General features: G+C 32.6%; 1 protein-coding gene across 5 annotated transcripts in view; it reads left to right on the top strand.

The window, feature by feature from the left end:
* The window catches only part of Trpgamma (Transient receptor potential cation channel gamma), a 1,754,629-nt gene that overhangs the window by 1,703,444 nt on the left and 23,335 nt on the right, over window positions 1-27,850 (top strand). For 3 of the 5 annotated variants that reach the window (XM_081752586.1, XM_081752585.1, XM_081752584.1), the window contains one exon: window positions 8,701-8,742. The exons of the other annotated variants lie outside the window; for them this stretch is intronic. In XM_081752586.1, coding sequence (XP_081608712.1) covers window positions 8,701-8,742 — 42 coding nt within the window. The remainder of the gene's footprint in view (window positions 1-8,700; window positions 8,743-27,850) is intronic. 5 annotated transcript variants of the gene reach the window in all.

The following is a 27,850-nucleotide window of genomic DNA, read 5'->3' as shown; positions in this document are numbered from 1 at the left end:
GTGGCAGATTGTGCTCACCACAATAGCTTCTGCAGCCACCACTGTAGAACAAGAACTAAAATTTGTGCAAAAACACGACTGTCTGCCTTTCAGAACGTCAGCAACGGTGTTGACGCGCCTATTGTAGTCTGAGGTGTTTGTGGTTCAACGAAAGCCTACACAAAGACCTACGTGCCGCCAGTCCACCCTTCAGTATGCGTGATTGAGCTCTCAACGCAGTCAAGCCCACAACCGTTATTGCATTTTGGCGTCGAATTAATACTGTGGATGACGTTATATGATCCGTTACGGCCATACTAACAAAATGTCATCATATAGCATACTCATATTGCGCGCTACTGCCCTGTCGTTGCTGCGTACAATTCTTTACTGTTCATTGCTTCTACACACTCATCGCTGTGGTGTGACATGCTCCATAGCAGATTTTCCGTAGGCCCGACAATCCCATTTGAAAGTAGTCGTCCATTTGTGTTGCGCTCCTTGATGCCGACAAGGCATAGTGGCTCTTCCTCTCTAGTTTCCCGCTTGTTTGGCCACGTTCCATTATCTGAATGCTGAGTAAACAGATATCTCCTTGTATCGAACCGAGGGCACTGCTACGCTCATACTTGCGCCATCCTGCTGAGATTTTAATCGCTATTACATCAAAACCTACCACACAAGTCATGTAAGTTTGAACACAATTTTACGATTCCTTCTTTGTGTCGCAATTTTCACAAACAGCTATGTATTATTATTATTATTATTATTATTATTATTATTATTATTATTATTATTATTATTATTATTATTATTATTATTATTATTGATATCAAGCCAAATTAAAGGGAGTGTTTTTTTTAATATTACCGCATTTCTCTTCACAGATTTCAATTACAACCAATAGAAATAATTGTTACACATGCGCCATATGTATGTGTATTACAAAAGTTAACCCGAAAAATTTTTCTTAGTTGAGAATGAATTCCTCCTCTTCCCCTCTCCTTCGCCCTACCTAACTTTCACTCCAAGCATAGAACCCATTGTGAAGAATCAGAGAAAGCACACGTCATGTTTCTTTAAAATTTGGTAACTTTTAACAAATTAGATGTATGCTCAAGGAACAATTTTGGCTATGAACATATAGCCCCAGTTCAGATTTCTAATTTGAAGCTGCAACTCTTCCTAATTCAGCCGCCTACCTGTACCTTTCATCACTTGGAGATATGATGAGGGTTTTTCAAGGAAAGATTTGCTCTTACATTTTAAAAATTGAAGAATTCATTTTTAATGAATCACCATACCTTGATTAGTACAAGCATAACTATACCCACAAATGTTCAGCTATAATAACTTGTGCACAAGACTTCACTAATTTCTCTGCATAAACAATTCACTTCTTATGTAAAAAAAAAAAAAAAAAAAAAAAAAATTAAATACTCACAACTAAGACAGACCGCTATTTATGTAAACACCCCTACTTAAATGATTATTTGGTCAGAGTACATGCCTTTGACGCAGGGGGATTCAGGTTCGATTTCTGGTGGGTTCCCATCTAGTTCGGATCGCACGTTAAGCTGTAGGTCCATGTCTCATATAGCCTCGGTGCTAAAAAGGATTAAACTACAGATCGATCAATCAATCAAAAAATAAAAACATAGAGACATACTTAAGAAAATGCATAATCGTTATTCTACGCTACTACAACCTTCATGTTGCCGAATCCAATATGACGGATAACTGGTGCAGATATAGAAACAAAGTAAATATAGTAAATATAAATATCAGAAGGTGCTTAACTTCAAATCCCGAGCTATCTAGGGAATTTCGTTCTTGCTATAAATTATTATCCCGTGGATATTCTTGCAGTGCCCGTATAACAAAACTCAAAAATAAATAAATAAATAAAATAAAATTTGGAACCAACTTTTCAGCAAAAAGTATGTTAAGCGATTAACTATAGTTTGGATCTCTTCGAAACATTAATACTTCAGAAACAAAAATTCATCAACTATACTCAATATGCAGGTGATACGTTTCTGTAATTTTCTGATGATCATGTGCAGAAAGTAATAAAGATCAACTAAAGTTTTTTTTTTTTTTTTAAGTTGAATAAGCTTAATTCAAAAATCAGATTTAGTAAAAGATTTAGTAATAGATTTAGTAAAAGATATTTTGCAAAATTCTTTGGGTATGATTTTTTCTACAGAACGTAAGAAATTTGTGTAAATTATATATAGGAAATCTATTTGTATTAATGCTCATATATACGTGAAAATACGCTTACTAAAACTTAATCAAGTCAAATTATTAAACTAATTTGTTGTTAAGAGCTTATTTCGGATTAATGTGGTACTTAAATGATGGCTTGAGTGCCAAAATAAATATAATATACAAATTGTGTCAGTCTAATGGATGTATGTACTTCAGAAAATAGCATATAGCAGCTCAAAGGACTTTCACAACAGATGCAGAAAAAATCAGACCACTGGCCAAAAATGAATATCTATTCCATATTCCATGTTTATTTTATAGAGTTTTGAAAATCATGAAAGAAGAACTTCATTTAAAATTAAGTTTCAAAGTATCCGTAATACGAAGATGGCTTGTACAGAATTCGGGTGTTACTTTGTTTAATATAAATCTTGCTCTGGAATATATGAAATAAAATGCGAATGTGATAAGACTTGCATTAATAAGATTGTGTTTTTCAAAATTTAGAAAAACATGAGAGATTCTAAAGAGGATAAAGCGCCTATTTCAGATTTATCTGAGAATTTAGATACTTTGCACTCATAATATAAAAGAGGTACAAATTTTACACGTAGCTCATCAGAGATAAATGTATTTCAGTCTTATTTTATTGGAAGAAAAAGTTTAAGGTCCAACATGAATCATAAACTAAAACATTTGATAAGTAAGTTCATTAATAATTTATTAATAAGAAAATTTATTAATAATAATTTACAATCATAAATTTTAAAAAAATAGTACCTGTAGAAATTCTTTACATTTGCATCAGAGATCCGCTAGACCGAATTCGACAATACTGAAAAATAAATAAAAGTGATAGTAGCAAGGATACAAAACAGAGGATCTGCTTATACAACAAAATCGTGAAGCCATACGTCACAGTTTCGCCACTCCTACTCCTCCTAATAAGATCGCAATGTTTTGGGTCAACATTCATGGCGGAAACGAGAGTACTGCCCATGCTTGGTTTATTGGCTTCATTAAGTTATTAGGATGAAGGTACATATGGGCAGATCCTCTATTTTATGACATCCTTGGGTAGTAGCGTTGAGTAATGATCATAATTTTATTTAAAAAAAAAAAAAACTTGTGGGTCTTTGTGGGTCTTACATAAATACTTTTGTCTTAATTGTGAATGTGAAAGATTTTTAGACAAAAAGTAACTTGTATATGCAGAGAAATTGGTGAAGCGTATTCTGCACATTTAAATTGTAACTAAACATTTATCGGTACAAGTGACATTTTATATATTTATTATTGTGTCTATCAATCAAGGTGCCCAGAGCATAAAGGAATCAAGTCCAATTACACCACATTGTTAGAAAAAGAAACAAAGTTTGCACAGTACGTTTAATTACGTAGAAAAGTTAACATTTTAAAGTTATAAGAGTTATATTCAATATATAGACATGAATCTTTTTAAGCTCTGGATAAAACTTCAAACAGAAATCTTAAAAATGAAATATGTCCAAAATGACTTTAAAAGTGAACTTGATTCTCTTGCGCACTGAACACACCATATACTGATTTAATGAGAATGGATTTTTCAATACAGTGAAATATAGGAAGAAACTTTTGTTCAGAACACTTCATCTTAGCTACAAGAGATTAAGGCTACATACAGCTAAGTGCTCAAAATCATTGAGCTGTATTAATAGGATTTACAACTTCCTATTAAGAATACGGATTGAGGCTAGTATAATATATGTCTATACCTTTCAGTAAGCATTGTTAAATTTGTGCCCCTTAAGATGAACTTAACTCCCTTCCTTATCACTGATTTCTTTCAATTGGATCATTCTTTGAAACATGATCACCTGGCCAACGTGGGGAATAAAGGCAGCCTGAGTGTAGTACTGCCTACATCTCCACTATTACCTGTTGAATTCGCGAAAACGTAAAGCCTTATCTATACGTAGCCCATAGGATTTATTGGCTCGTCCCGAAAAAAAAGGGGGGGATACAAGGCTTTTACTTTCTTACTTTACTTATCATCCGTTACTTTACTTACTGTTGCAGGTATTCCATTTACGAGTTAGTAGTGCTTTTCAGTTGCAAATATCTCAGTACTTCGTTTTTGTCGATATTCCCTTCTTCCGCCCAACCCTAATTTTTGCTATTTACTGTAAATAAAGTTATATTTCATGCGTTAGACCTCAAGGGACAAAAGAGTAAGAAAAGTGAAACTTTGCACGAAGCAACTATAAGGAGGACATCTTTACACGTATAAAACAGAAACACCCACCAAAATGTTGCCAACCCAATATAAAGTTGTTTTTCAAATGGCACTACGTCAGATTATTACATATTTCAAATCAACACGTCAAAGAAAAACCTAAAATACTACATTTGTTATTCAGTGTTGCCAACTAAGAATGTTATATTATCACAAACATCCAAAGTTTGGAAGCCTCTAAGGCACATATAACACAACGAAGATGGACAAGATAATGCACATCGAAAGTACCTTAGCATTGGATACCATGGTCGTGGTATGACTTGTTTCGAATAAATAGGAACAAAGTTACAAGGACTTGAAAATTTAATTTTCTTCAAAAGGTTTTATTTCGAAAGCATGCTTAGATAAGTATCATATCTACTTGCTTCTATGGTCTGCAATTGGCAAACAAGTAATTTTGCCGTTTACAGCATTTCGATATTTCAATCCGTTCCGGAGACATGAAAAGTATTGCTGAAGTTCGCAATACGGTTTAAATCGTGTTATTGCGAGAACTTTTGTAATTGAAGTTACTAAAAACTATTGCTGCAATGCTATAAAAGAGAAGAAAAACAACAATCATTTTAAATATTTTTCACAAATACGCCATTTTCAGCAGTGTTACGAACTTTAAAATGTTTATCATATGTCCGGAATGGTTTAAGATATCGGAGCGCTGTAAACGGCAAAATAATTTGTACATTCATTGTAAACCATACAAGTAACCAGATATACTTATCTAAGCGTTTTTTCGAAATAAAACCTTTCAAAAAAAATTCAAAGTTTCAAGCCTTGGCAACTTCGTTCCTATTTATTCGAAGTCATACCATGACCATAGTATCCAACGCTAAGGTGCTTTCGATGTGCATTATCCTATCCACCTCTATTGTGCTGTATGTTTGATACAGACTTCCAAACTTTAAATGTTTGTGATACTATAACATCCTTAGTTTGCAACACTGAATAACAAGCGTGATATTTTAGATTTTTGTTTGACATGTTGATTTGAAATATGTAATAATCTGACGTAGTGCCATTTTAAAAACATAATTTTATATTGGGTTGGTAGCATTGTTTGTTGGGTGTTTCTGTTTTATACGTGCAAAAATGTCTCCCTCCTTTGGTTGCTTCGTGCAAAGTTTCGCTTTTCGCCCTCTTTTCGCTTTTCTTTTCGCGATTTCTCCGTTATCATAGTTGGACATTATAAATGATGCACCCTGTATATATAAGAAATAAACAAAAATGTTGCTGATTTGACACTGATAACTAAATAATTTGTGTACAAATCAACTAACTTAATCCTACAGTATTATATAATGCGTATCTCCGTACTCCGTAATGCGTATATAATGCGTATCTCTCCATAATGGAGAGATGTCTTTTGGAAAACAATCCTATTATTGCATATTTTGTTTCATATGTTTGTATTAACTTTCAATGTGTGTCTTTTAAAATGTGTGTCTACATGTGTTAAAAATGGTTTGGTTTAAATATACATTGTATACTAGACTAAAATTATATATAAATACTACTTGAACATTGATTTTGAAATCCAACTAGACGGGAAAAATCTTGTGTGAGATCTTCTGTGCAAGTGTATGCAGATATTTTCTTTAAATTTTGTGAGTTCTGAGTGAAATATTAATGTTAATATAAGTTCAACTTACTTTACAAGAAACCATCTTTTACAGGACATAAGAATTGAATTTATTTGATTTCTTAAACTAAATATTGTGAGACAATATTTTTATTTGTCCTAATTTAAATATAACTAGAGAACGGATTTTTATGAGATTTCGAAATCTATATTTATTACTCGAAAAATGAAACTGAGCTATGTAAAACAATTTCATATTTTAAAATACAATTCACATATTTTAAGTTTTCTTCATATCGTAATGTCAACAAATTACGGTCAAAACAATTAAGCTACAACCAATCTACAATCAAGTTCATTTTAATGAGACATCACGAACCTTAGAGAATTTAGAAGGAAGTCATTAACACATCTTACAACACCTAACCTACATAGCCTTAAAATGGAAAAACACTAATAAAAACATACCATAGTTCATATAAGAAATCTAGTAGAAGATAAGATAAGAAGTTATCAATCCTAGCAAACTTTGCATTATAATAGAATTAAGCCATTGAAGTATGCTTTATATTTATGGTGTGAAGAATAATATGTGAACATGAAATTGAAAAAACTGATCCATTTTTATTAATGTCGTCCTGTTTTAAATATGTAATGATATTACTTGAGGAAATATCATGTTTTCTTGCCGTTCGTATCGTTCTATCTTTACAGACTTCTTCACAAAAATCCGTTCTGTAAGTGTAACATTTTTCATTGAAGTGTTAATGTTGAGTAATATGTTATTTAACTGAAGGGTCATTTTAATGCTCAAAATTATGTTATCACCATTATCGTATGTTAATTTAATATGTCAGTTTTCGATTTCTTTAAAATTATGCTACTATTATTTGCTTTTCCATAATACAGGTGAAACTTGTTGAAGTTCATCATCCTAGGTTTTACAGTGTATTATATATATATATATGGCTAAAGTAGGATAATAATATCGGAAGTATACAGATATGTTTCTTGGTACTTCATATGAAGAGCTTCCTGAAAGAAAAATGCATTGATTATAAAATTTTATACTAAATTATGCTATTAACACTGTTATTTAAAATCTTTCTAGTATAATCTAAGTGTTCTAAACAATATTAGTGATTATATTCTTTAACTATAATACAAAAGAACATAAAATACACAAGGAAATCCACAAGTAATTAGATATATAATAGTTTAATTATTGAATCAATAAAATACAAATATTGGTGTAACTGATATTTAACCACAATGTAGACTGCTACTATAAGTAGCAATATATCTAATTTGCAAGTTCAACTCGTATAAGTTGTTTCTCTAAATAATACTACCGTAAATAAAATTTTAATGGCAGAGCACCACTGAAAATATGTGTAAAACATATGAAACTAAAAAGTTATATTTATTGGTTAAAAATTCTAATAGGGAATACTCTTAAATTATAATTAATACGATAACTTTAACTATATTTTTGTTTTAAATATAAAATTATATATATATATGTTATGATTATTACCTTAACCATAATTTATTTCTTGCTAAAATTTTATGTAAAGTCATTTGCAATTATTTATTATGTATTTCCTATCAGAACTTGTCGTAATTAGGTTTAAAAAAAAAACATTTTCAAATTATTGGTTTAGTAGCGTTGTTAGGGAAATAATTTATAAAATTCTAATTGTTTATATAAGAATGTAAAAAATACTACGAACAGTGTATTTGGAGTGCAGATGTGGCTTATTATTGCTTTGTGGGCATTTTAGTGAAACATTATACATATTTTAAAATTAGTGTATTTCATTCGTAAAAGGGGGCGACGGTGGCTCAGTAGTGGCACCTGTGGTGCGTGGGGTTCCTGGTTCGATCCTAGCTCGCGCCAAGGGGGGTCTGTACGTGGGTTTTCTCAGGGTTCTCCCTTGCTCTCCCACTTGCATTCATTTCTTGTCATTACCGTCTCCTTTAGCCTAGCCAGCATATCCATGGGACGTAAAACTGAAATTTTTCATTCGTTATATTTGCAGAAATCTTCCTTCATTAACGATCAACTTCGATTATCTAAAACTTCAGTTATACTGAACATCATTGCACGTTTTCACAAGAAGCTCTTCACATAAGCATTCAAAATAAGCCGGTGGATAGTTTTCTAGCCTTGAATATACCTACATGCCAACAATGTACGGTATAAGAGAAAGGAACAATATGTATGGTATCAAATATTACCATGATGTGTAAATTTTCTTTGTTCTAATTCTAAGAATACTGAAACAGGTGAAGGTAATTAATTCCCTGCTGTTCTCATTCAGTAAGAACAAAATTAATTTGACAGAGATAATATTTTTGTGGTAAAATATAATATCTTTAATAATAAACAGTAATAGTAGAAGGCAACTTTTCAGAACTAAAATAATAAAATAATTGGCAAACGTTCATGTGTGTGCTGTGTGTGTTTTAGCGTACTGTACAAGGTAAGCTATGTTATTAACTGAATAATCACACCCAAGTGTTCTCGCACAAAAAGTAATAATGTAAAACACAATGTGTTCACTGTTGTATAGTAGCAGTAAAAGAAATGTGTTTTCTCTGGGCCACACACATACTTGGGACAGCTAACTGTTAATGTTTCTTTCTCTAGCGGAAGGTGAAACAGGCCAGTGAGAGGGACTACAGGTATCAGGTAAGTTCAATCACAAGGTGTCATGCAATGTTACGTTAGAAACAGAAGGCAATGTTGCATGTTCCATTGTTTTTCAGGAATGCTTGCTTTCGTATTGACTGTATTCTCTAACAATATTTTCTTTCTATGTATATAAAAATCTATTGGTAAATAATATAATCAAACTTCCTTCCGGAATGTAATGGACTCCACGAAACAAATGAAAAAGTTCTAATCATTGTAAGTCGAGAAACGCTTCTTTTATGTTCTAAAACCGTGTCCAAATTTTTACAACGCTTCTATTACCTTGCTTTTCTGTTCGTTAGAGTCAAATCTTATAGCTTAAATTTTACATACTTCCATACACACTACAGCTTTGAACTTTTGTAGATACACAAACCCGATGATATACATTTTTATATAATTTCCGCTATAATCTATTATAATCACTTGCATCTTTTAGTCTTAGGCCGATTTTCTCATATTACCCCACCAAAGAATGCTCACTCCTTTAAGTGTATTTTATAAATACATTGATTTTTTTAAAAAAGTTTCTTACTGTTAATTTTAATTCGTAACTTTGAAGTAGATAAGATGGAAAGTCATATTAAGGAAATCTTACATGTAAAATAACAGATAATTACATCTGTAAAGTGGATTCAGACGACAAAATATTAAGAAAGATCTAGGTACAAGTTTACTGTCTCAAGGAAAGATTTTAACAAGCTTTTTGATCTTAAATGAAGCCTTTTTCGATCTATGTTTACTAGAGCACTTGTATATAATGTATCACCCATGAAGTTTGACGATATTATTCACTAAAGGCTGTACATATTTTAAAGGACAAAGTAATGCAATTTCATTCGTTTGTTTCGTTTTTCGTGATTTATTATTCAAGAATGAATGCGAATCAACAGAAAATAACATTTTCTAAGCTCAGATTTATTTTACTAGTTCCGTTAAATAAAGGAAAGAAATATTCATTTCAGTGATTTCTACGGCATAACGGGGCAGATCATTATTGAAAGTAACAGAACAAGGAAATTAGGTTAAACGAGATAAATAAGGGTAACATGAGAAATCAATAAAAAGATAACTATACATTATTTAGAATTCCAACATAACATTAAGAAGAAATCTGTATTATTGCGAGGAGATGGAAGTTTTGCCATCTTACGTTATGATTTAGCGAGCAAAAATGTCAAAATATTACAAATGAAATTAAATGAAAATGAAATGAAATCTTTGAGTTTTGCGTTCCACGGCTATGTCGGCTAGGCTAAAGGAGACGGTGATGATGAGAAATGGATGATATGATGGAATGATGAAAGTGGGAGGAAACGGGAGAACCCCGAGAAAACCCACGCACACTGTGTTTGTCCACCACAAAGTTCACTTGGCGGGAGCAGGGTTTGAACCCAGGACCCCATGCGCCAGAGGTGAACGCTCTACCACTGAGCCACCGCGGCCCCGTCAAAATATTACAGTCCAGATCTTTTAAGAAAGGTCACAATTTAAGTCGCGAACGTTACTTTGTTTCTATCATGTTAGATGTACTTTTTACTCAGTGCTGCTGTATTGATATTGTTGCTGTTATATAGTTGTTAATCTCTAATTGGTTCTTTATATTATGCTGAAACCACTAGTTTGACTTAAATTTCCTCGTGGCTGTATGGTTAGCGTACACATCTTCGGCAATGGAAACCCAGGTAAGATTCCCGAGGAACTCATATGGTTCGGATCCCATGTTAAGCTGTAGGTCGACGTTTTACACAACTTTTGTGCTGAAAGGGACGTTTAACTCCAAATCAACCAAGCAACCAATTACTAGTTTAACCTAATTTCTTCATCTTTTATTGCTGATATTGACAGTCACGTAATGCAGTCGGAACATTTTTTGTAAATCTTCATTCTGCAAAATTGTAACGTGCTTAATCTTAGAAAGTTCTTTTTTCCGCGTTTCTTCATATCCTTTGCTCCTTTTTTCCTAAAGCAAGATAGTGTGCTGTAGAAGCAAGATAGTCTCAGTACGGTCCATAGACCACAAAAATAATAGGATCTGTTATTTATAATTTTCTGTCTCCTAAGCGAATCAGTCGACCTATGTCCTTATAATTTTACCGTTGAATTAATTTCGGTCCTTTACTCCAAAATTGTTGTACATCATAATCAGCTAGTCAGTCTTCATTTAACTATTGTGGAATTGATTTAATAGTAAATTTAGTCTTCTAACCACAATATTGTAACGCAATACCAATCAGCCAATTTTCATATATTAATAAAACTGAACCCACTATGACTGTATATTTATTCTGTGGAAATTTTCCAGAATCTTCCTGTTTCCTTCATCGATCACAACGTACGAAGGAAAGAGAATTCTCATACCTATGTAACGTTCAGCTTCTACTCCTGTGAGTGCTTGTCATTTTATGTGGTATGAATTCAGTTTCTGTTCGGAATACCCGTTTTATATAATACTATTATTTAGTCCCTGGAGGGCCTAGCTGTTTTATATAACGTTCAAATTAACGGTATGTTGAAGTTACTGGTCGAGAAGGCCAATAACCGACAAAGTAAGATTCGATTCCATGCGATAGGTTTGAGTTTATGTAATAACAGCACTTTTTAAAATACTATTGTTTAGTCCGTTCGGTCGCCATTATATAACAGTAAGGAATCGAATTTCATACCGGTGCAACTTTATCGTCCTTGTCACAGGAACCGACAATGTAATATTATATTATGGAACCCCCTCCCCCTGAGAGTTATGCCATACTATTATACATAATAGTCAAAATTAAATGGAAAGAAATCATAACTTCTACATTCGAAAACGAACAAGTAAAATTAAATAAAATAAATGACGAAGCGAACAACGATATCGCACCTTGCTTTTCCCAGAAAGCAAATACTCAATAGTAAGGGGCAACAGAACGAGAAAAAGCATGATGTACAACACTAACTTCGTTTATGTTCTCTGAGTATTTACTGATCTTCCTGGGGCATCAAAACAGAAAGAGAGTGCTTACTGATCAGTGAATATGTATCATTGGTCGATTTTTCAGTTATTTTACTACAATTTTGTGTATTCCAGTTTTCGGCGAATTAGTTATGTAAGAGCTTTCCAGGCAGTTAATATATTGTTGTTGTACGAAGATGTTGCAATTTCTGTCTATTTCATTTTGACGAGTAGGTATGTGAGTTATTGTTATTAACTTTTTCTTCGTACCTTGTGATTGGTGAAGAAAATAGAAGGGTTCTAATAACTTTTACAGGATAACTGTACAGTCACAATAGGTTAACTTTTACTATTAAGACAATAATAGTGTGCCAGTCATTCAGTCATTCTCCTTATTACACAAGTCTTCATATGATTTGTTAATTTTAGAAGTAAACTAAAGTTTAGATCCGTATTATCAATCTTCACATGAATTTTCCTAACTTTGATCAAAATATCAGAAAGCAAAATTAGTCCTTATACAACTTTACCGTTGAGTAACTTCAGTAGTAATTTCAGGTTGTTATTTAAAATGACGCCAACAAAAATCTACCAATCAATCTTTACGTAATTTTTACCATTAAGCTAATTATAAAATGTTGAAAAATTTTGTGAATACCTAACTTTTCTAAAATAGAATCTTGCAGTTAAAATTGAACCGAAGGTGCTGATTCAAGTTTATTCACTACCAAAGAATCAAATAATGTTTGATTGATTAAATAAGTTAGTTTGTGGCTATTTTTGTATTTATTTGAATAATTATTGCGAAAAACGAATGAACAAGGGAATATTACCTTGCTTTTTCCCTTAAATTAGCAGAGAAAATATTATGTCCTCTTCTGTATTTCTCTTTAACAATGAACAAACGCAACATACAAAGGCTGCGGAAAAATAACATCACTAAATTTCGCGAGAGGATTCCAATTTTGCGAAGAACCTTACTTTAAAAGGTTTAGTTCAATGGCTTGAAAAATGATCTAGTTATAAGTTCTAAATAAGTCAAAAACTTTGCTTTCCACTGTACTCCCAAGTTATTAAACAATCTTAAGTACTTATTAGTGAGGATAGGACAAATGGAAATTAAAAATAACTATTATATACATACGGACACATTATGATCATTTAATTAATTTCACTTTTTTTTCTGTCAAAGTGAAACGATAAAAACCATCCCAGCCCCGAACATCACCTACATTGAAACTTTGATCAAGATCGCTCGGGTAGTTTGAGTTATGAAGTCACAAATATAGTCACATTCAATTTTATATATTAGACACCTTTCTTCGTGTTCTTTATGTTTATTTCAGTGCAATTTACTTTTTATAAATCGGAGAGACAATAGGTCAGTGGTAGAGTGTTCTTTCATTTTGTGAGGGATGTCTAGTTCGACCCCATGCCATCGTGTTCATGGGCTTTCTCAGGTTCTGATATTTCCTCCCACATTACTATGCCACCAATTGTTTCGTAATTATTTATTTTCATTAATTATTAGTTTCCTTTAACCTACGGCAGGGTGTGAAATCCTGAAGAGATCTAGGGAATTCCCCCTCACTTAATATTTTTGGACAAAATTTATCCAATAATAAATTACTGGGGCTTGTGAATAAAGTGACAATCATGTCAGAAATTTGCAAATTAATTATAGTAAGTTAACATGTATTTCATGTATAATTACCTCTTCACAATTTCTTTAGTGTGCACCACCACCTATAGCATACGTTAACAGTATCCCTAATATGTGGACTTTCTTTATGCCGAAGTATTTCATATTGTAAGGCAAAGTACAGATACCCAGCTTTACCTTCTAAAATTTGTAGCCTGGGTATTACAATATTCTGAAATTTGAATATTTATACAAAAGTTATTCTACCTGGTTTATAATTTCTCGAATCATTTTAGCTAAGTCCTATAGTTTTCCAGGCAGGTTCTTCAAAATGTCTTTTTCGCTTTCAGCAGCCTACAGATATGAAAAGGTTTAGTTTCAGACTAGTGTTCATTAGAATTTTTGAAGGGAGTGCGGTGGGTCAGTGGTAGAGCGTTCACCTCTGGTGTGTGGGGATACCTGGTTCAATCGGACTTCGCGATGGACAGACGCCGTGTGCGTGGGCTTCTCGGGGTTCTCTCGTTTCCTCCCACTTTATTCATTCTACCATTTCTTTCATTTCTCATCATTACTGTCTCTTTGGTCTAGCCGACATAACCGTGAAACGTAAAACTGAAAGATTTCATTTCGTTTCATTTTAGAACTTTTGCTTTCATTTGAGATAAGGAATCTTCTTGTTAAATGTGATGGTTATTTTTCCGCACAAGCTTCTTCTTACCTTCTGAACAAAACTATATCTGAAATTATGTGACATTTCCTTTTCATAGCTATCACTTTTAAACCAAGTCTGTACAGACTTTTGAAAATTGACCATTCATTTGATAATCTTTACAAATTCAACACAAGACTCAAGTTACACATGCTACTTAGCTGTATGCCCATCAAACTACATGTAACTTAAAAGTAGAAACTGACCAAAGCAAACATTATTAATACAGATCTATGTATTATTACATAGACAGATTGTGTCTGACGACAGTAATGATATACTACCAAATTGTAACAGATTAGTAAGTTTGCTTAGGTCAGATTTTTTGTTCTTAGCTGTGAAATTATTTGTATATGTAACACTATATGTTCCACATTAACTTTGTCTGATAAATATAATGCCGAGTGTAAACGAATTTTAAAATCTTATATAATATTCCACCAACTATATTATTATTATTATTATTATTATTATTATTATTATTATTATTATTATTATTATTATTATTATTATTATTATTATTATTATTATTATTATTATTATTATTATTATAGTAAGAATTAAAGACAATATAAGGGTAGAAAGCCGTTCATTTGTTTATATTATGAACACCCTTTGAAACTCTCTGGTATTTTTAAGGAAATCGCTAACCTTCAATGGACTATCTGTAGCTCCAGGTTCTACTTAGAGTACATATCGGTGTTGCATCTTACTTTAATTGAAATTAATCACCCCCTTTTGTATGATGTCAGATACGTTTTAGAATTCAATATATTTCATAGTGCACAGAAGTCCATAAAATTTCCCCACAAATTTTCCTTATTTCCAAATTTACCAGGCAATTACTTGGCAACCTTGACAGATATGAAGACAGAATACTAATCGGGATAAATTGTTGCACGTTCATCATATGCTTCTACATCAAGACAGACAGTGTTGTCGATTAGCTTATTTTTCTATTTTTTGAGGAAAAAAATTAAAATGTACTTTATAAATACTATATATAGTACTGTAATACGGTACTGATATACTATAAATACCATTTCGTTTCTACCATTCCCCCTAAAAATTGATACCAAAACTGTAAATCTCATGGTTCTGCGCCCATCTATGGTGAATTGAGTGTCAAAAACGCTATGCAGAAGGGCTTTTGGAAATTCACCCCTTAAGAGAAGACAGAAGGTAAATTTTATTAATATACTGACATCAAATGTTCCTTTAAAATCATTACACATAAATATAGAAAATTTGACATGTGTTCTTGTTTCGGGAATATGAATGTGTAATTCACTCCATGGATTGAATATAGGGACGTAGAACGAAGAGTTTAAGAATATCGAAAATAGTAAAAGAGCTTAAAAAAGAAAAAAGTAGCTCATTATTTAAAAACATATAATCTTATTTTAAATGTGATACAAACTATGTTCAAAAATTTAAAACGATGTGGTACACTTTTAATGAACATACCAAAGAGGACAATTCTTAATTCAAAGTGATGAAATTTCTAAACAATCGCAGTGTATCGAAGCTTCTTAGTTTGTGGCAAGTGTCTTACCTCTGAGGACAGAATTTTTATGGTGAGAATGAGTTTAAAACACATGTTTTGTTTCATTTCCACATAATAAGACATCTTACGGAATGTAGTTTTCACCCATATTATGTAATTTTGTAATGTTTTAAATTAGCGTTTACTTACAAAACATTACGCAATGCTCAGAATATTTAATATTTCGACTGTCTTAACGACATTGCAAACTTCTTTGCTAATTGCCATGCACAATATAAATAGTAAAACAGTATTATTTGTGACGAAACTGGCGGTTTTAGTCGATGAAGTGATTGTTAAAACTTTACATTTTAAATTGAGGTATATTTGATATTATGTTCAGAATTAACGAGTTTATAAAAGGAAAAGGAAAAGTTATTTAAAATGTTTCCAGAAACAGCTATGTTAGATAGAACAATTAACTTTCATAGGATACAATCAGTACAAATAAATTCTTAAGTTAAACTCCAATAGTCGACTCTAATATCATTAGTAGTTCCGTGTGTTTTTCACTTTAAACTTCACTTTACATTTTAAATTGAGGTATATTTGATATTATGTTTAAAATTAATGTGGTCGTAAAGGAAAAGAAAGACAAATTTAAAATGTTTCCAGAAACAGCTATGTCAGATACAATAATTAACTTCCATAGGGTATAATCAGTACAAGTATATTCTTAAGTTAGACTTCAGTAGTAACTGATACTTCACTGATATTTGTGCATCTATCTTCTTAGAAGAAACAACCATATATATATATACATACATAGGTACATGCATGTACCCTGAATACATTGTTAAAAGAAATATCATAATATATTCTTCAAGCATATTCAAAGGCAATAGATGAGCAACTTATGTTACAAATATCGTACATAGACCGTCATAGTCAGCAGGTTAAAGGAGAAGTAGAAGTACGCTATGCATATTATCAGATAGTAAAAATCATGCAAACCAATACGATAATATAAACCAGGTTCTAATTTAACTGATAGAAAATGTTTACTATTTTATTTTTATTATTTATTTATTTATTTATTTATTTATTTATTTATTTATTTATTTATTTATTTATTTATTTATTTATTACAGTTCCAGCTAAATTATAAAACAATTTTACAGTGGAAACATTTAATAATAAAACATAGAAAGAGATTTTGAAAGAAAACTGGCCGAATCCTAGATATTAAACACTGTTCAACATTTTTTCACTTTTTATTTTTTACAGAAACGAAAGTATCCGCTCTTTATTGATTTTTGCGTGCGAAAATTACACTTAAAATTCTCTCCTAGCTCAGGTTCTGAGTAATTTAGCGTTTTATATTTTGCATGTTACGCTATGGGACATTATAAGTACATGATTTGAAATTATTATTTTATACGGTACAAAGTGTCGTTCTTGACAAGTATTTGCTGCATATTCGATTTGGCAACGTTGTACGTTATCAACAGCTAGTGTGAACGTCTCATGAGTCACGTAAAGCAATGATTATAAGTTGCAACTAGCTCCACTTAACGTTTCTAATCGTACTCATGGCGTGTTTCAAGCAGTAGTTTGTCAGACTGTTTGTTTTACTGGTAAACGAGCAGTTTGAACGTAGCGTGTGAGGACATTATCGCTGTTGTACATATTATTTTTATTGCGAAGTGTCAGTGATTCATGAAAAGTGCAGCAATGCTCCGCGTTTATAAAAATTCGGTGGACAGTGTGTGCTACATATGTGCGTACGTGATTTGCGTTCCAGGAAGTGGCCATTGACTGCTACAGTGCAAAGAGCATATTTACTATACTTTGGGTGTCGTGTTGGAGACCAGGATAAATCATGGGTTCCCCACGTTTGTTGTACGAGTTGTTCATCTACTCTCAATTCCTGGATGCTTAGGAAGAACGTTTTTATTCGCTTTGCTGTGCCCGCAATATGGCGTGAACCAACAAACCATAGTACAGACTGCTACTTTTGCATGCTACTCTGCTTGAAGAAAGGTTTAAATACGAAGAATAACAGGAAGATCGAATATCTGTCATTCGTCCAATGGCCCATGGAGAAGGATTGCCTGTTCCCAATCCCCGAATACCATTCCGACGGAAAGTGATACAGTGAATGAAAGTGAATGTGAACCTGATCCACATACCAGTGACACTGATCCTTCATTTGAGCCGAAAACCAACTATCCTGAACCACACCGACTCACACAAGCGGAGCTTCAAGAACTGGTTAGAGATTTGGAACTGCCAAAGAATAAAGCTGCGGTCTTAGCATCTAGCTTACAGCAGTGGAACCTTCTGGAGGATACAGTTAAGGTATCAACTCTACGCGATCGTCAAAAACATCTTGCAAAATATTTCTGCTGCACTAATGAGTTAGTATTTTTCAATGATGTTCCAGGTTTGATGGAGAAACTAAGGATTCCGTACAAGGTAGAAGATTGGAGACTGTTTATAGACGCCTCCAAAACAAGCATTAAGGCTGTGTTCCTGTACAACAGTAAGGAGATATCAACATCAATCCCTGTTGCTTATGCACCCCTAGGTAAAGAAAGTTATCCCATGTTGGAACGCGTTCTGGATCTTATAAAATATCGTGAACACAAGTGGTTAGTTTGTGGTGATTTTAAGATTATCGCAATTTTGCTTGGTCTACAGGTGGCTATACAAAGTACAGTTGTTACATATGTGAGGGGGATAGTCGTGCAAAGAATGTCCATTACACTCAAAAGGAATGGCCACGACGAGCAGCTTTCTTGCCAGGCGAAAAAAATCAAATATATGAACCCACAAACCATTGTGCTACCACCATTGCACATCAAACTTGGACTCATGAAGGCATTTGTGAAGGTCATGAACAGGAATTAACGTGCATTGGCATACTTGTGTTAAAAGTTTCCGCGTCTAAGTACAGAAAAGATTAAGCAGGGATTCTTTATTGGTCCGCAAATACGCAAGCTATTGCAAGACGAGGTGTTTGAATTTATTCTCAGTGATGAGCTCCATGTGTGGCATTGTTTCCGCAATGTTTGTACCAGATTCTTGGGCAACCACCGAGCCGAAAATTACAAAGAATTAGTAAAAGAATTGCTATCTGCCTACGAGAAACTTGGGTGCAATAAGTCACTCAAGATGCACTTCTTCAATTCCCACCTGGATGTCTTTCCAGTGAATTGTAGATCTTTCAATGACTAGCAAGGAGAGCGATTTCACCAGGACATTTCTGCGATGGAATAACATTACAAAGGAAAATGGTCAGTTTCAATGTTAACGGATTTCTGCTGAATGATTCCAAGAGATGCTCTAGATGTTCCTCACAAGAAACAAACAAAGAGACGGCGTATTTAAAACAGATACTTTAGGTAACTTTTACCAATACCGTTCTTGTCCTGTAGCGCTATATGCAAAATGTTGAGTGATATTACACCGATAGTGTGCCAGGAGGACGTTATATTTTTAGTATTCATATTCAGTGTCCAAACATTTATAAGATACAGCTATTTTTATTTCCGTAATTATGTTAATGTTTGTTACTTTTACCTTTACAGTTTCATTATCATAGCGTTATGTGCAAAATGTAAATTGTGTAATTAGTACTAAATCTGAATTCGGAACACGTATTTATTGTGTTTTTCGTGTTCAGGGCCCAAAAAAGTATAAGGGACATATATTTCTATTTACGTAATCATTTCAAAGTTTGGTGCCTTTTACCTTTACAATTTCATTATAATAGCTTTATATGCAAAAGGTAAATTATGCAATTACCACCAAGTCTGAGCTAGGAGCATATTATTATTGTCATTTTATTGTTTAGCGTCCAAGAAATTATAAAGAATAGCTATTTTTATTTCCGTAATCATTTCAATGTTTTGTGACTTTTACCTTTACAATTTCATTATTATAGCGTTATATGTAACATGTAAATTGTGTAATTACAAGTAAATCTTAGCCAGGAGCGCATTTTTATTGCCAGTTTTGGGTTCAGCGTCCAAAAATCAATACGATGACCATTTACATCTCTGTAAAAAATTCATTATTGCACAATCAAATTTCTCTGTTATAATCCAAGCATTCGCCTGGTGATACTGAAGAAAACACTGGAAAACCCTCTGTAGTTAACCATGAGATAAAAATCCAGTATTTTTTCTTAACTATAAATGCTAACTATTTATTTACGCTCATCATTTATTCTAATTCATGTTGAATATATCACTTCATTTTCAAATATCTCAACATTACTACTCGTCATTAGGTCGTTTTATGAGTGATTCAGGATATAGTATATGAAGGTTTTAGGAACTTGTATGATAAAACATTCACCTTTATATTGGAAGTTGGGAGTTTCAGGAACTTGTGATAAAACATTCACTTCTATATTGGAAATTGGGGGTTTCAGGAATTTGTATGATAAAACATTCACCTCTATATTGGAAGTTGGGCGTTCGCCGTTAAGATTCTGTGATGGGCAAACACCGTGTGAACAGATTTTCTCGACTTATTTTCGTTGATATTATTTGCATCGTATTCTTTGGCTAAAAGTTATACCTAATGCTTTAATCGTATGGATATTTCTGGAACAGACCCATACAGTAAAAATAAAAATAGATATCCTTGTTTCGTCAGTGTATCACATTTCCAATAACTTAACTAACAAATCTGGATTTAAATATAAATTAATCAAAGGAATCTACTATTCACCTCTCCGCTTCAAATGAAAATCTATTTTCTTTAGCTTAAAAGTTATAAACAAATACTTTAGTAACATGAATCATTTAATTACATGCTAAAAAGTTCCAGGTGTATAAAGAAAAGTACCTTCATTTCGTCAGTGTATATGCAACAGCTGAAAATTAAACTAACAAATCTGGATTGCAATATAAATAAACCAAAATAATCTGTTACTCACTTCTTTGCTCCAAAGGAAAACCAATTTTTAATATGGTGAGCAGTGTCTCTTCCTCGATTGTTCATTTGAAAATTGAGTGCGACTTTATGTTCACGTAGTAAGGCGTCCTTGCTTTTGTTTTTGTTTCAGAATCAAACGTTCTTATAATTGAAAAAGTAATCTTCACAAATTGTGATATTTTTGTTGTTTAGTCATCCTCCCGCTATGTAGAAAGCAATATTGCCAGAAACTATTGCTTCGTATCAGGGGCGGATCTAGGACGGACTTCTGGGGGGCGGTGGGTTGTAATACTGCTACTTAGAGCTACTTTTAAGAGCTCCAAACTCTGGGATGGGTTTTATTTATATATAAAATAAGAAAGTTTCCTCTTCTGAGGTGGGGGCAATTGCCCCCCCTGGATCCGCCAATGGTTCGTATAAACAAACCAGATCTGTAGACAGCAGAGGTGACCACTTTGACCTAACCTCACTCAACCTCACGCTCACAAACTCATTTCAACCTCAAGCTCACACTCATTTCGACCTCACGCTCACACTCACTTCGACCTCACGCTCACCTCACCAGTCTGATCTCACGCTCACTTCGTGAGGTTGAGGTCAAGTGAACGTGAGTTCCGAACTCGTGAGCGCCGACCTCATGAGTTTGGACACCTTTATATATGACACGTTTCACTTAACTTTGAAGAATGTATTTCATTTTCTTATCCTTGATCAATTTCAACCCAGGAAGAAGCGTAAGTTCAGATTTTGCTTTGGGAAGGGAGAGATTCTCAGCTAATATAAGTAAAGTTTATTTTGGTGAAATTTATTAAGAGAATGAAATTTATAACTCTTAAATCAGTACGTTGAAAATATTTTTTTATATATATGCATATAGTGCATGCAGCATCGAAGGAACGAGATCGATAAATTCAAATTGGGAACACAAACTGGGAACATTATGCACTTCTATCTGAATACCACTCATTTTAGCTTTGGAACTTCTTGTACACAATAAAAGGCAAATTCTGGCCAAAGCATATATTAAGTAATAATTAATAGCGTTACAGTGCACTTCTTTACATCCACACTTATCTAACATACATTAAAAGTCAGTGAAAGAAATATAAGAAAAAGGCTAGTACTCACCACAAAATGAAAACAAAATATTCTAAGTAGCGCTTTCGGAAAACCTTGCTTCCATCTGCAGCTTAGAAAGAATTCGAAGAGGATTTAAAACATGGAAGAAAAATGTGGATAGTTAAAAAATGGTTAAAAGGATTTAAAATGGTTAAAAGGATTTAAAATGGTTAAAAGGATTTAAAATATATGAAACACAAATCTTCTGTCAAAAATAAATACATGCCAATACTCAACAAGGTAACGGTGTTTATCGGGTTAAATGTCAATGTAACAAAATACATAAAGGTCAAACAAAAAGGAATATTTGTCCCAGAATAGCTGAGCTCATTCGCACATCGAAGTCTCATATCTGACAACAGTTATCTGGATTGGCAGCGCATCTTAAACACAATAACCATAACATTGCTAATTCGTGTTTGATAGAGAAAGCAAAAACAACGACTGAACGAAAAATTAAAGAATTCTATTACATTCATACAGAGAAAACTACACTCAATTTAGATAAAGGAGACATAAATGTTATTCAGAGCAGTCTTTTCACTACATATTGCCGCTGTCTGGAAGGTCGTGAAAAACCAGTGAACAAAGTGAACAGTGACGAATGAGTGACCATTGGCATATGTTTATTTTTGATAGAAGATTTGTATTTCACATATTTTAAATCTTTTTTTAAAAAACCTATCCACATTTCTCCTCCATGTTTTAAATCCTCTTCGAATTGTTTCTAAGCTGAATATGGAAGCAGGGTCTTCCGAAAGTGCTACTTAGAATATTTTATTTCTTTTGCAGTGAATATTAGCATTTTGCTTACATTTTTTTGTAAACATTATCACAGCTCATAATACTCAGGCCCGTATTTAGGTAAGTGCTATTCTGTGCCCGAGCACAGGGCAGCAGAATTTAGGGGATGACAAAATTTTGGATTTTTCTTTAAAGATTCACAATAAAGTAATACTTAAAACTAGCAAGCCGCAGAGTCCTACGGAAGCGTGACAAAATATATAAATATGTTTAATTTGCTCTAGTTACAATAGTTACTAATTAGCTAGCTTATCTGATTATTTTTAAAAAGTCATCCTCTCCCACCCTCACCCGAAGGGGTGAGGATGAACTTGAACATCATGAAAAGCGATACCGTTAAACTCAGATACCTCGAAAACTAGGAATTTAAACACTAATATCTGTCAGTTTCGATTACTCTTAAAATGCCCCATGTTATTCTTATGAGGACTTTGCACCCCATATCTCAGCTCAGGTGTGACCTTGATATCTGGAACAGGTCATTTGTATCATTTCTCTGAAAGCTTTAAAACATATTAAAATTTCATGTTTCTATTTATTATTGTTCTCGAGTTGAAAAGCGCTAGACATATTATTATATTATTAACATAGATGCTATTAAATCGTTACTGACGGTGAATAATGTAAACAATTATTTTTCTTATCATTATTGGTGTCTCACAGTGATGTCTACCAATGTTCACCTACCTTCCGGCAGAACACCACATCATAATCATTATTGAGAGAATAAGGCCATTTAAAATTAGGTTGTAACTTTTGTAACACCTAAACTGCTACTCAACAAGAGCTAGTATGTTTGCAAAATTACGGCTTGTTTCCTTGTTTGAGATGTAACGTTATTCTTCGTTACATTCCCCCAGTTCAAATATTAAATAGTTAGTATTTATAAAGTTCAGAAGATTAAAATAAGTCACACACCACAATTATACACTTTAGAATATATATTTTGTGCAATAAATACCAAATATGACACATTAAAATGATGAACATCAAATTCATACAAGATGGTCTTACGTTATATTATATCTTAGTTACTCTATCAACAACATAAACAGGTAGTCATAGCAACCGAAACAAGAAAATATGTCGATGCAATAACAACTATTAAAATTAGTTCTATATATTTTCTTCTTCTTCTTTTCAGCAGCTTGTGCCCTTTTAAACAGCACTTTTACCCCTAAATAGGAAAAAATACCGAAAAGAACATACAAATACACATAATCGTTGTAGAGACATAAATTTGTGCGGGACAAACACAAAGAGCACAGGAGCGCACAATATATAAATACGGGCCTGACAATACTGTGATCAGTTGTCATTGTTCGTTGTTCTGTCATTTCCAACATGTTTCAAAATTAAGAAGGAGAAAAAATATACAAGACTTATTCTGTATCATCGTACGCACTTATAGAGTACTTTGTTGAATCAAAGTAATTAATATTTTGGCAATATTTTTGCTCCCTAAGATTTGTCGAGAAAATAGCTCTTAATAGCTGAAAAATTGTCATTTTGCTTTGACACTTTACAAACCTATGATGCTATAAAACAAAGTATGTAAATTTACGTTTCTTATACAATTATCTTTAAGTAACGCAAACCAGTAGAAGTTGCAATAAAACCTCTTTCAAACTTACATTCTTACATAAATACTCCTATTGCTACAATAAATCAAATATTAATCTACCTTTCTCTTGTACCTCTCATTGCTAAGCTTTGAAACAGATTTTCAACAGTGACGCCTAATTTATTATTATTATTTTCTAATTATCTTTATGTTGAAAAGAAGTATTGTAGTTTTGCATTATCCTCTTTTATGTTATTAGTTCAATTTCATTGTATGTGTCATGTTCAATTTGATGGTAGTATTATTTGCATGTATGTCTAGTATTGGAATAGATGCACATTAAATACACCAAATGTAACAGAAAAAAAAAAGATAATTTGTTTCCTCAACTTTTTCTTACTTTTTCGTTTTTTACTAAGAAGATAACTTTTACAACTTTCTTTCTAAAGAATAGTTCCGTGGATATTTCAACTCATAAATGAGAAATATCGACTTAAGAACAAGACACAAAATCTTTTCAATTTATTTACGAAATTTCAGTTAACAATTTTCAACTTGTACATATACTATTGACGTTGGAATGACTATTTCTATAGCAAGATGTTATTTATTTAACATGAAGGATAGGTTCAAAAGTAAATATCTCGCATCAAATGAGAGATAAAGAATCGTAGACATCTAAAACTGTAAATCCAGGCGACGACTTTCCACTTTTTTTAAAAAAGAATAATCAACAAAGAAATGTTTGTTCAGAATACTGTAAAACAACATTAAGAACCTGCGATTCCACTTCTCAGCATTCACAGAATATAATGATCTGAAGTGAATAATAATGATTTTGGAACAGTATAAGTCAATTAATTGATTAAGAGACCAATAGAAAGAAATGCAGAGGTCTTATTAAATGCTTGCAGAGACATGGGCTTAAAAGTAAATGCAGAGAAAACTAAATACATGGAAATTTGCCGGGATCATAGTACTGCAAATTATAGATGCGTCAAGAATCGAATAATACTTTCGTCAAAATGGATACTTTCAAACATTTAGGATCAATATTAACAGACCAAAATCATATCCAGGAAGAAATTACATGTCGACTGAAAGCTGGGAATTCATGTTATTATTCAGTTCAAAATCTTTTATCCTCGCGAATTCTGTCGAGAAATTTGAAGCTTAAAATATATAAAATGATAATCATACCTGTTATTCTGTATAGTTGCGAAACATGATCGCTTATCCTGAAGGAAGAACGCACACTGAAAGTATTTGAGAATAAAATCCTGAGGTGAATATTCGGACCCAAAAGGAACGAGAATAGGGAATGGCGGAAACTTCATAACGAAGAACTGCATAATTTATACCGTTTACCAAACATTGCTAGGTTCATCAAGTCTAGGAGGCTCATGTGGGCAGGTCATGTAGCCAGAGTGGAAGAAAGTAGAAACGCTTTTAAAGTTTTAATGAAAACCCAATAGGAAAACGACCATTACATAGACCTAGGCACGGATAGGAGGACAATATTAAGATGGATCTTGCAGAAATAGGAATACAAAGTAGAAACTGGATCCAATTGGCTAAGGACAGAAATCAATGGAGAGCTTTTATGAACGTGACATTGAACCTCCGGGTTCCATACGCCATAGAGTTAGTTAGTTATAAATCAATTATGATTTATGACATTACATACTGTAGCTTTCAAGAACAAAAGAATTAAGCAAGACTCGACAAGAGAGAAAGTTATTTGTCTAGTTAGACATAGCAAACAGAATTTCCCTTTCTGTTGTTTCTAAACTGGGACACTATTTATGAGAAACATCAAAGATCAAAAGAGCAATGGTATTCTGCGTCATAAAGTAAGACTAATAAAAGGTGGGATAAGACCCTTTAAGAGCTTAACATACTTAAAATAATACAAAATTTAACCATTTTTCTTTTATTTGTTTCTCATAAGTGAAAGGAGATAATGAAATGCAACTTACCAAATGTTATTCTACAACAGAAAATATGAACCTGAAGAATTTTCAGTGTTGCCAGAATAACATTTCTCCCAAAATCTATGTCAATGCAGCGACTAGAGGAATGAACTAAACTGCATTTGATTACGTATCATGTTGTTTTGGTATGTTGTGAACTACTTTTTAAATAACATTATTTATTTTTAATGACTGTATGTTAAAGCTATTTTGCTTATTACAAACTAAATACAACTAATATTTAGAAAGTAGTTGACAAGATACCAAAACAACATGATACGTAATCAAATGCAGTTGAGTTCACTCCTCTAGTCGCTGCCTTAACCTAGATTTTAAGAGAAATGTTATTCAGGCAACAAATTAATTTCTATGGATGGCAACATTGAAAATTCTTGAGGTTCATATTTTCTGTTGTAGAATAACATTATATATGATTGTGATAAGTTGTATTTCATTATCTTCTTTCACTTATGAAAAATAAGCAAAAGAACAATTTTTAAATTTTGTATTATTTTTAGTATGTCAGGCTCTTAAATAACGGAAGAAATATTTTACAACAGAGAGGAAAAATGGAATAAAAAGTATAGACTGATAACTCTAGTATAGTTTATAGACAGATATCAGTGGCCGATTTCTATCATTCAGCGAATAGCATTTTAAAAGTAAGTAAAGATAAAAATATGTACAAATAAATTAGACGTCATAGGGCGATAAATATGATTACCCTATTATCACATATTCCTTTGCCCTTATCTTTAATCCTATATTTGATTTTCTTTTATCGTAATGAAAATACCATCCAATGCACAGCGAAAATTTCGTAGGAAGCTATATCTGACTACGAATGAAAGAATATCTAACAATGAAATCAGTGGCGGCGATTGGACCTTAAAAGTGGAGAGGGGAAGACATGATTTGAATATTTGTATATCAATGTTAGTTTTCCTGATTGCTTCTAACATTTTGACGGAAGGTTGTATAACTAACAGGATATAAAGAAGATCTTTTCAGTTAAAATCCCGTATATCATATTTAAAATTGACAAGAGCAACGGAAGTAGGTACTAGCCCTTTGTACTCTTAAACAACGAAAGTGTAAGAAGAGATTTCATTCCTTGCTCATGAACATCTTAAAATTCTATCTGGATAATTGTGTGTTCAGATTATTTAATAACAAGCTTGCAAAACAAATAAATAAAAAGGATAATATTAATCACAGTAATGATTAATGAGGCTTGTTTTGTAGAAGTTATATTGCAAGTAAGGATTAATGAACAACTTATATTTTTAATTCACACATGGCATTAAATGTATGTTATTAGTCTTAGAAAATGAAAGACAGTAAATACTACAAGCACATGTTACGACATTTCAAGAAATAAGCAAGTGCAATATTAGTTGCTTTGAATTGCAATTAAAACGCAATTCCTGTAGCTTTTTCAACTCCAAGGAAGACAAAGAACCAATACTTACTCACGCAATGGCAAATATTATATAGCACATTTTTTTATGAACCACTAATATATATAAAAACTTTACATTTCCAAATGGAACTATATACATTAAGGGGTCACTTGAAGAAAGTGGGGGCAACTGTTCCCCTAATCACCGCCCCTGCCTAAAACATAAGCAATGATTTAAGTCATAATGGTTTCTTCAGTTTAAATAATTAATACAAGTTACAAATCCTAATCTTTTTAGATCACAATGTTTTCTACGGACTTTAAAGGCATATTGCTCTAATGTGTCAAAACTGAAAATAATTTTATCACAGTATTTTGAACAAACGAAATGGTAAATATTGTCTTAAATAGTTTTAACATTGAAAAATGTAGAAAAGTGGAGATGAGACAACTGAACACTTTGACATTTAGCTTTTCTTACATACGTGGGACAGGTGGAAGCTGCAACATTAGATGCAAAT

This window comes from Thermobia domestica, chromosome 3 (genome assembly GCF_964235325.1).
Source record: "Thermobia domestica chromosome 3, izTheDome1.hap1.1, whole genome shotgun sequence".
In the NCBI taxonomy this organism is placed as follows: domain Eukaryota; kingdom Metazoa; phylum Arthropoda; class Insecta; order Zygentoma; family Lepismatidae; genus Thermobia; species Thermobia domestica.
Note: the sequence above shows the minus strand (reverse complement) of the source record. Positions and strands in the feature narration are given on the sequence as shown.